The 11,366-nt window shown below is 38.6% G+C and overlaps 1 protein-coding gene across 1 annotated transcript; it reads right to left on the bottom strand.

Moving 5' to 3' along the window:
• Positions 1 to 1,344: 1,344 nt before the first annotated feature.
• urb2 (URB2 ribosome biogenesis homolog) lies at positions 1,345 to 11,041 on the bottom strand. The gene is made up of 10 exons (XM_060872715.1): positions 10,988 to 11,041; positions 10,100 to 10,242; positions 9,722 to 9,898; positions 6,256 to 9,571; positions 5,999 to 6,159; positions 5,799 to 5,909; positions 3,799 to 4,041; positions 3,042 to 3,138; positions 2,237 to 2,370; positions 1,345 to 1,805 (listed from the first exon to the last, which is right to left on the bottom strand). The coding sequence occupies exons 2-10, from the start codon at positions 10,223 to 10,225 to the stop codon at positions 1,608 to 1,610; spliced, it is 4,563 nt and encodes a 1,520-aa protein (XP_060728698.1). The 5' UTR covers positions 10,226 to 10,242; positions 10,988 to 11,041; the 3' UTR covers positions 1,345 to 1,607.
• Between the last annotated feature and the right edge of the window lie 325 nt (positions 11,042 to 11,366).

The raw sequence follows: 11,366 nt of genomic DNA, 5'->3' as shown, positions 1-11,366 counted from the left end.
TGCACGGCAGAGAGGGAGGGGCCAATCCTGATTGGCCTATTTCGGTAAGTCAACCAATCAATTGTTACAGTGGTCGGCATCCACCAATCCTACAATGCGTCGTTGCTGTAAACAGGTTAGGCTGTAGGCTACACTTCAGCCAAAATGAATTAATTTATAAAAGTAACGGACAAACGCACCATATGGTAACGGTAACGGCGTTACTAGTAACGCGTTATTGCCCAACACTGCTGTTTACATATAACACAATGTATACACAGTACTGTTTGTGACTGATTATTTCCATTAAATGTATACAAAGTAGGAGGAGTTTAAGTATCTTGGGGTCTTGTTCACGAGTGAGGGAAGGATGGAGCGGGAGATCGACAGGCGGATCGGTGCATCTTCTGCAGTGATGCGGTCGATGTACCGGTCTGTTGTGGTGAAGAAAGAGCTGAGCCGCAAGGCGAAGCTCTCTATTTACCAGTCGATCTACGTTCCTACCCTCACCTATGGTCATGAGCTTTGGGTCATGACCAAAAGGACAAGATCCCGGATACAGGCGGCCGAAATGAGTTTCCTCCGCAGGGTGGCAGGGCGCTCCCTTAGAGACAGGGTGAGGAGCTCGGTCACCCGGGAGGAGCTCAGAGTAGAGCCGCTGCTCCTCCACATCGAGAGGAGTCAGCTAAGGTGGCTCGGGCATCTGTTCCGGATGCCTCCTGGACGCCTCCCTGGGGAGGTGTTCCGGGCATGTCCAACCGGGAGGAGGCCCCGGGGAAGACCTAGGACACGCTGGAGGGACTATGTCTCTCGGCTGGCCTGGGAACGCCTCGGTATTCCCCCGGAAGAGCTGGAGGAAGTGTCTGGGGAGAGGGAAGTCTGGGCGTCCTTGCTTAGACTGCTGCCCCCGCGACCCGGCCCCGGATAAGCGGTAGAAAATGGATGGATGGATGGATGGTATACAAAGTTTTTTCCTAATGCTTTTTAATAATACAAAGTTAAATAAGCATCCGATTAAATAGGATACAGATGATTAAATGTTTACTCTTACTCTAGCTTACTCTTCCAAAATATGCAATAACTCCAGATTCCTTTCTTTTTCAACTGTTCAAACTGAAATTTAAAAACTCGGTCACACTTAAATGTTGTGCATTTAAACCTCCTTAATCATAGCATTAAAATCAAAGTTTGATACCTTTATGTTTGTTATTTCAGTATTTGTGATCTTTATGTCTTCAGGAAACTCTTCAGAGAGCAAAGTGCCTTATGGTGCTGAAACAACAATGCCTTGCACCAGTTTCAAAACACAGCTGAGTAAAAGTGTCGTCCATTCTCGTCTTAAACCTGTTCTTTTTAAACCATTATCCCCCACCAGGTAGTCATGGAAACCAATTCAGAAACATATTTCTTCAGGTACACTCAAAGATTAACATAAATAAAACAATGCATATTTTTAAAATAGTATATTCACATTAACAGCACATTACTTTGAGAGGAATACGATTAAAACCAATACAGAATTCACAAAAATTAATTTATTTCCCTGCCACTTGTTATGCAAGTCAAACAACATTAATAGAAAAAAATATAACAATAATTCTTACAAAACCAGTTTGTTAACAAGGGGGTTAGACCGTATACTTCTCTTCCCCTTGCCTTTGAGATTTGTGATAATGTGTGTAATTTTTGTAGAGCTCCCCGAATACTTCTTTAACCCCCATTTGCAATGTCCTGTTCAAGAACTTTATGTCCTGTTCGACACACTGGTCCAAGATGCAGTAGATGCCTTCGGTCAGGTGCGCCTTGATTTCTGGTTGAAGTGTCACCTTTACAAATTTAACACAGAAGCATGGCCTTCATTCAGTTATTCAAGTTATTGTACACACAGATACATTAAGCAGAACTTTAATGACATATATGATCAAATTAATACATTTCTTAGTAGTGATTGCATCTTCTTAGGCCTTTTAATTACAGGTATAAACTAAAGTTGTAACCACATTTGCTGTATGATTGGTCTGAGAAATCGGAAGTTCCGTATTTGTTTGGATTTAACCCAAAAAATACCAAAGATTGAATTTCCTCAAATGAAACTAGACAAAACTAAAAATACTATTGTTAACGTATTTGGATAGGACACTGAACTGTAAACAGAGAAATATTTGTGCTACACCACCATAGAATACGTATACACAGTTAGAATTAATGAAAATATTTCATGTGTGGGACAAAAATGTTTGTCCACAAAAGATTTTACCTTCTGAAGTTCAGTGACATACTGAGCTACAATGAAAGAGTTCAGAAGAGTGAAACCATCTGCTGTGTTGCCAATATGGGTGTACATCCGCTCCACTAACATGGCACACTGTAAAAGCTTCTCAAAATCCTTTCCTGGGATTAAAGAAGGCAATAATGTATTATGATTAAGTAAACGCAAGAATGATTATCATTTTATTGGCTTTTATAGCTAAAACAAACAAATAATTATGAGAGAAGTGATCTGAATGGTCTGAACAGAACTTTCAAAATAAACCAGGTAAAGCGTAAGCCAATATTATATATCTCATTTCAAAGCATTAATACAAAAAAGTGTAGAGCAGGTGCTTTTTTTTGCTGTTTTAGAATGTTCATATTTATCCTTTATATTTTAGTCTAAAATATTATGAACCTTTTTTAATAGAAACAGTAGTGCAAATTTTCTGCCTGATACAAATGAATACTGCTTTATTTTAAAATGCCTTTTGACTTTGTTGGCCGGTTCTACTTATGGCTGTACTACATCATACTAATAAGTAATAAAACATCATAGACTTGCAGTAAACACAAATATGCCACAAATAACCTCATATACTTGAGGTTAATAATTGATACAACTACACAGTGTAAAGTGTAATATGTAATATTTGTAATTATTTCATCACACTTCATACTGGGAATTAAAAATAAAATAAATTGTCTAAACCACTATTTCTTATTTTACTGAAAAAACAGACTGAAAGGATTTGAGGTCGAGCAGTTAGCAGTTAGTATAATGGTTACAATAAAAGACTGATATAGCGCACCTTTTTCATTTTCCCCTTTTTGCCTGCCTTCACGTATGATGGACACAACGAGACGATAAAAACAGTTCAGGAAGACTGGAGAAGCTTTCAGCATCACCTATGCCACATGAGAGACAAAGTTTAAAAAATAAATAAATAAAATTAAACCAATAATTTATTAAGTAAATAAATAAGATGGATATTAATAGATAGACAATCACATACTAGGGATAGTTGGCTGAAAATACTTTCACAGGAATACAGCTAAATTCACTATCATACATCAATGTTCACGGTTTACACACTATTTAATTTTTAATATATTTATAATTTAAATTCTTATTTAGGGTGAATGATTATTGAAGTTATCTATTGGACTATGGAATATCATTTAATGATGTAAAAAAATATAATGTTATTAATAATGTTAAAAATAATAGTGAAAATTGTAACAAGCACTTTGGCACATAACTATCTCTTTTGTAGAAGTTTATAAGTGAACCTTTATTATTTGTGTGAAGACTAAAATTTTACAAAACAGAATAAAATAAAAAAGCAACCCCAAAAGATAGGGGTTGAATAGCATGCTTTTAAATATTAAAAATGACCCCACCGCTGTCTGCAGATTCTGGATGCACTGTTAGTGTACACTAATATTTTAAATTATATTACATACAGTTTAAATGTTAATAAGCTCAAATCATTTTCCCTCTAAACTCATTTCTGTAGTAAGACCACCCCTTATAAACACAATTTAAGCCAGGCGAAGGTCACTTACTTTAGGGTAGCACAGGATGATTGCATACAGGGCTTCATGGATGGCATGGAAGGCTGAAAAGTAATCGTCTATGCATTGGTTTTCCAGAGGCACAAACTCGAGTGCTCCCAGCACCAAGATAACATGGTGCGGGTCAGAGATGTGAGATTCTCCCTGACGGAGCAGTATGGTTAGAGTCTCTACCAATGGCACAGTCAATATACTGGTTAGAGCAGACACCCGACCAGACGCTCTTACCACAAACTGGGAAAAAATTTAAATAAAATAGGTACAGTTACTGCAATCTTAAAGATATCATACTTATATTTACTAAATGTGTATTACATCTGCATGATTAGGAATTTTATACACACCTGGCAAATATCAAATATGTGAGCCAGGGCACAAAATATTCCATGAAGTTTCATTTCATTACAGACACTTTATGTGCTACCAATTAATTAAGTGACACCATTTAAAGGCAAACAGACATTAATTAATTTAGGCAGTGGCAGCACTGCAAATAGATCAGTGAGAGTGGGATTCTGAATGGCTATACAGTGATGCCTCGAGATACGAGTTTAATTCGTTCCGTGACTTTGCTCGTATCTCAAATTGCGCGTATCTCGAAACAATTTTCCTTGTTTAAATTAATTGAAATCCCATTAATCCGTTCCAGCTCGCAAAATTCCACTCCAGTTGTTTTGTTTATGTGTTTTGAATATGAAAAATATACAGTACCTGTATATATAAATGACAAATATTGTATAAAAACATACAGTAATAAAAGAGAATGTTAAAAAAAATACTTTACTGGTTTTACTTTACGGAAGATGCGCACGGAGGTTGAGGGAGGAGTAAACAGGAGGAATTTTGTCTCGTACAGTACGTACTTGCTACTGTACACTCTTAATGCTACTTTACACTTAAATGGAACTTAACTAAACTTCACTAAAATTAACGAACTTAAATCAAGCATCGCGTTAGTTCTGGCAGGTCACGTCGTCAAGCGTGCATCAGCTGTTAATCAATCACGCGCACCAATCCAGTTACGACATCCATATTACCCGACCATTTAAATTCCCATTCATAGAGCCGCTCTAGCGCTTCGCTGCGATCTAAAGTCCCTCCTCCAACCCTGACTCCACCGAGCCGGAACCTGTGTTCGTTGTACCAGTTTACGTCATAAATCTCCACGTATTTCTCTCTCTAATTATTTATTTATCAATTCATTCATTTATTACTTTCCAAAAATGCTGCTCTTCGCGCTCTGACCATGCGCACGGACGGGAGCGTGGATTTTTGCCCAGAACAGAACCATACCGCCAACACTAACTGTATGCATATCATCTAATAAATTCTCTTTTGACAAAGTGGTCCTGACAGAACTGAAATTCTTAACTTAACTGAACTTAATTGCTACAATTTCTGTCTTCTTTACATTAATTTTGCTTAATTTTCTTCATCGCTTTTCTCTTCACTTGTTTTTGCCTTTTTTGTCACTCTTTCCTCACTAATATCTGCCAATCGTTTTTAATAACCTGTCCGGTCGGCATATCAGATGCGGTGTAGTCGCACAAGTTAAAATTTTTCAACGGATCCAACGCTTAAAACGGATCTGAAAATTACGGACCCGCAGATGGTCGGCACCTTTGCGACTCTCCATAGGAAATGAATGACTTCCTGTTTATCGGCCGTCGTTTGTCGTGTGCAGTGGAAAGGCGGCTTTAACCGAGTGAGACGCGGGAAGCTGAGGCGGGGAAACAGCGCACACGAGGTTGTTGGGGATCTTTGTTTCGGCGGCGGCGGCTCGGATGCTCGTATCTCAAAAATTTGCTCGTATCTCAAGCCAAAAATTTGGTCGAATCACAGCTCGTATCTCAAAAGATTCTTATGTCAGAGCACTCGTATCTCGAGGCATCACTGTACAAGAGTTTTTTTGTGCCAGCACAATATTCAACAAAAAAAATCTGATTAACAAATTGCAAACATTTAAACAAAGGCTGCAATGAAATACTCACTACAAGTGAAGACATGATATTAGGAACAATACGCCAGAACATCTCTGAGGTGGTTTCAGACAGTGAACAGCTGGCAAGCAGCTTTATTAAAGTCACAGTTGCAAACGCATCCTGTCAAAGTCGATATATAATTTACATATTTAGGTTGAGCAGAAATGTTATATTCTTGACAGTATGTAAATTCTGAATCATTAACTCACCTTGTGGTATCCCATTTCAATCTGGGATGCAACAAGTCCATCTCGGATCATGAAAAAAAATGACTGGAGTTGCTCTTCTGAAGACCTGACCATTAGCTGAGCAAGCAAGCTTCCAAGTGGGACTTCCAGTTCTTTTACTTCTGATACAGAAAGCCATGATTCTATGGGACATGAATTTTAAGTTTAAAAAAGTTAGGTAAAGTGTTCAAAGATAAAGGCTTAACTTTGTAACAAGATCATTTCAACTGGATGCTTACTTGATAATAGCTTATAAACACACTGTAGAATCTTAACATGGAGACTGAGGAGATCAGACTCCTGGGTTTTTTCTGCAGCCATGTAAAATGCTGAGAGATAATGGAGAGATGAAATGAGAAACTCCATGGGTTGTGGTGCTGGGTACATTTCCTCCAAAATCTGCTGGCCAAAGCTATTGTACAGTGCTATGTTGCATAACTTGGGCTGTTGGTCACCATCACCAGTGTCCTGGGTCTGATAAGAAACTTTTGCTAGCTCACTCTTGATCATCACAGTCAACACATCAATAAAGAATGGCTGTTTGAGCCTGCTGTCTGCCTTACCCATCATCACAGTCTGAGCGGCAGGCCCCATTAGGGAGATTATTTTCCCCAACAACTGAGTCAGAGCCTCATCCAGCTGAGGACCTTTTCCAAGCACTGACATCATTTCATTGCAAAGTGTGCTGAAGGTCGCTAAGTGAAGCTGAAATGAGTAAAGAGCTTCATCACAATCCCCAGAGTCTGCAGATGATATTCCAATAACACAAGCTCTATCAATCATAAAAGTGGTAAACTTGTCCAGATTGATTCGCACGCTGCTTTTTCGCTCCAGAATAACACGTGTCACACTGTGAATGAAAGCTTGGACTGACTGGAGGAAAGAAAACCAAGCCGAGCTGTTCACACTTTCAAACAGATGCTTATCAAAACGTGAAAAAAGAGAGGTCATAGTCGCCTCCAAGAGCATACTGCCATGTATAGCTTTGAGGATTGTATAAGAATTTTTCCCCACTAACAGTGAATTCATGAGGCCAAACAGCTCCTTCAAAAGGTTGACCGGTAGTGTAAGTGCCCCATTTTCATTATGTTGGAGACAAAGTGTCATGAAGAACAAACCCAAAAAAAGTCCTAAGTAATCTTCAGGAGATATTGCATATGGATTTAGGACTCTTGTTATCCTGATTAACTGCAGAAGTGTGTCTACTTGTTTTTCAGATATGGGTAGAGAAGCGCCAGCTTTAGCACAGTTCATAATTTCTTGTGCTATAGCTTTCAGTTTGTTAAAAGAGGATGAGATTTCAGCAATGAGTCCTTCTTTGCCTTCAGGTAAAACACCAATTTCGGTGCAGGATTTTAAAAATGAGGGACAAAAGGACTGTACATCAGAAGCACTTAGCAGTCCAAAAATCTTGTCTGTGATAGAAGTCACCACTGCTGAGTGCAAACTGGGCAACTCACAAAGAACTGTACTTTCAAGCAACTGTTTTGAAATCAGTCGGAAAGACAAATCAGTCTTCTCCATATTACTTTCTGAGTGACCCTGAAGCAGGGAGTTCAGAATGGCATCTGCTATGCATGATGTAACTTCCTGTGTGAGGTATGGAGCAATTAATGGAAGGTTGGTGGTTATAAGAAACCAGAAAGCAACTGGATAGGTGTCACTATTAACACTGCAAAACTGACCATCCCAGGTTTGGTCATTGTACAGGTTTATTGAAAGTTCTTGACTATTTACCACAACTTGAGCAATTTCATAAAGGACATCTTGTGTGTCCATGTCCACAGCAAGGTAAGGTGTGATAAGTGAGTGTCTTTTCATTTTGTGGAGCGCAAGATGCTTTTGAAGAAACCTGCTCAGTGGTGTAGTTATTTGACCTCCTGATTCTGTAAGTGGCAAAACTTTCTGTACTGTGTCAGAGATAAGACTGACATCACCAGTTGGACCAGCTGGGGAGGTGTATTTACTGCAATGAATTTGAAAGAGTGTGTCTGCCTCATGACAAGTGTGAGTAAGGAGAAGACTTGCTTCGTGACTTTTCTCTACCCAAAGTGTATCTCTAATCAAAACTCTGTCAAGACGCTGAAGCAAATCCCTAACAAACTTGAACAGATCCTCCATTAGGCTTTGAGTTTTTCTGACTATGTGCAAAGGAGTGCTGTCATCTAACGTTTTAAGACTAAATACCACTGCATGCATGAGAACACTCAGAGAAAACATCTTTAGTGCAGATTCTCTTCTTCCCTCTTGGACATAAGGGAGATCGTTTTGCATTTTCTCTAGAATAAGGTTGCAGATTTCGAGATTCTGGCTAGGAGGGTTGTCTAAGAGACAGTGACTCAAGCAATTCTGCAAAGCCTCAGGCAATATCTCCTGTCTCAGTTCATCAGCAGCTGGTCGACAGATTACGACCAGTAGTTCCTCAAAGAGTTTTGGCAGCTGGCGTAGCTTTGCATAGGTTTGAAGAACTGCACAAACAAGAATCTCTCTAGCTTTCTTTACCCGAAATTCCACGTTGTCGACATCCACCCAGATCAAGGAGACAAGCTCGTCGAGATCTGGCTCAAGAATTTGGTGGTTTAGTGCCAGCAGTATTTTCAGGCAGCGGTACCAGGCTGGGATGCCTGTCTGAGCATTATTGAATAAAAGCTGAGCCACTTTCCTGTAGAACTTTAACTGTATCTCCCCATGATGTATTTTATCTGCCGCTACATTATAGATATCTCCAGCCAAACAGGAGTTCAGAATGTTCTCTAAGGCAAGCAGAGCAAAGCTCCAGTTTGCCTCATTGAATGTTTCTTTGATGTTGAAATCCTCTGTAAAGTCTAGGGCACTAAGAAACTTTGTCATAATATAAAAGCAAACCATCTTGTTCTCTCCTCCTTTGCAAAATGCATCCAAAGCAAATTTGAAGAGCATCTGCAGAGAACTGGATTGGACACCATAAAAGAAAGACTCTGTATTAGCATCATGCCCATGGACAAGCTTTGACAAAATGGTTGCAACAGGGCAAAGCAAAGTTTTGCCTGCAGATCCCTTTTTTCCACCTGATTTCTGTTCTGATGGGAGAACTTCTTCTCTGTAGTACTGTAGATGTTCATGATAGAAAAGAGCAGACTGAATAATCAAGTCCACTTTGCTCCGGATCTCTTTGCTCATGTGTTGTCGGATCCTTGAATCATCCTTCTCTGTCCATGTTCTAGAGGTTAGTAAGTGTCTTAACAGACAGAGTGGCTGAAGTAAGTGTTCTGTCACCTGAACAAAAACTCTTTTTGGGTTTCCTTGCTGCCTTTGCACAGTCAAATAGGTGCTCAATATAAGATGTAGAACCTCAAACACCTTAAGTGAAAGAGGCTCTGTAGATTCCTGTTGATGAAGTTGAAAACAGGCCACGCCACAGGTCCTAACCACAAGCTCCACCAGCAGGTCATATTTGGCAGTATATGTCACAGCGAGGACAGGAAACTTCAAGAGACCTTCACAACAACTCAATATAGTGGACAAGTTAACAGACAGCGTTCCTGAAGTGCTTTCCAGAATCCTTTCATTGATCATCTATGAAAAAAGAAACAAATAGGCAAAAAGTACAATTAAAACTTAAATCTTAAAAAGTATTTCTGAACAACAAACAATTTTACCACCCAAATATACACAACATAATACAAACTAAATCAAAAACCTGAAATCGGTCTGTATTGTGCCTACCTTGGGAACTGCTGGGTGTATGTTAATGGTCTTTCCTGTGCTCAGGACAGTACAAAGCTTCTTACTATGAAGAATTTCATTCAGGTAATTCCATAAGCCATCCACAACCTCCTGTGGCACCTCTACTTTCTTGGTGTAGTAACCCGAAAAGGCACGAGCAACCCAGTCAAACAAAAACTAGGAAAACGGACAGAAAACAGTGAAAGATAAAAACGACAGGAAAAAAAGGGTAAAATGACAATGAAAGACGTGCGATCTGAGAGTTGTTATTATTTGTGCATTCTTAGACACATAGTAGATTGTGTAGATACTGCAAATAATTGCATATATGTGAACTGAAATAAATCCTAAACCAAGAGAAAGAAAATGAATATAAACCTGTTCCTTATTTGGAAGAAAGCACTGACTGGACACCCATGCAAATCGAGCCAGCTTCAGTTTATCTGGCCATGGTGTAAGATGGCTGTTCAGCTTTTGATGGATGCCTGAGTAGATGGTAGTCATTTTTAAAGCAAGTCAAGCTGATAAGAAAATAGGGGACAGAGAAATCACAAACCAATAATTAACAATTGCACATAGATTTATTAATGGACCTGTCCGCCTAGGGAAGTGCTGTTATTTAAGTGATTTATAGACTGTTAATGTGTTGGGAGTAGGGAAAATACTAAAATGTGCAGGACAGGGAGTTCTCCAGGACCAGGGTAACACACATAGTACTCATAGGGTAAATGCATAGCCATCTTCTAGTGACATTACCTTGAACAAAGCCCTGATTACCCACCATTAAAGTAATTATAATTGTAATTAAATAGTAATTGTAATCATTGTGGTCATTTCGACAAAATTGTTTTAGTAATGCTTGGTAATGTTGCAGAAACATGTATATCAGCTTAAACTTATATCACACTGTGGTTTATCTATGTAACTCTGACTGATTTGGGATCAGTGGGATTAAAATGAGCAGAATAAAAATAGCTCTCATAAACACACACAATGGTACAAACTTGCTTAATGAGCATAGTATTTAGAGTTTATTATTTATCATATAAACCCGTGATCGAGATTCGTGATTAATATTTTTTCACACACACTACAGTTCCTACATGCAAGAAGGTCTGTAAAAAAATAAAAATTAAAAAAATAATAATAATTGTCCAAGAACTGAAGAACTAAGTGGAAGCAAATCTATGGTGGTTTTAAAAATGGTTAAACGGAATTCAATAGTTTTTAAGGAATAATTCTTCCATTAATATCCCGTATACTTACAGTCACATCACACACGTGTTCCGGTTTAAGATGCAACGCTAACCCTTGAACTTCCTGCAGACAGTAGTAATAGATTGACTATTGGCAATAGACGATTTTATTCCAACTCATGCTTTCCGAATTAAAGCGTTAGTAAACACTACTTATCGTAATCTTTTCTCTGACCTTTGTAATAAAAACCTACCTTTTATTCCTACTCGTCCTTAACATTTAACATTTTTTTTTTTACATTTTGTTTCACTTTAACTTAAATTTCAGCAGTTCTATTCAAATATAAATGACTTAATAATTACTGGTACCTAAAACATTCTGAGAATGTCTTCTCGAAACAATTTTTTTTTTTAATTCATCAGGAAAGTGTTAATGGTTTTCTCTGGAC

This window comes from Tachysurus vachellii, chromosome 6 (assembly GCF_030014155.1).
Source record: "Tachysurus vachellii isolate PV-2020 chromosome 6, HZAU_Pvac_v1, whole genome shotgun sequence".
Lineage (NCBI taxonomy): Eukaryota > Metazoa > Chordata > Actinopteri > Siluriformes > Bagridae > Tachysurus > Tachysurus vachellii.
This window is presented reverse-complemented; position numbering and strand designations above follow the sequence as displayed.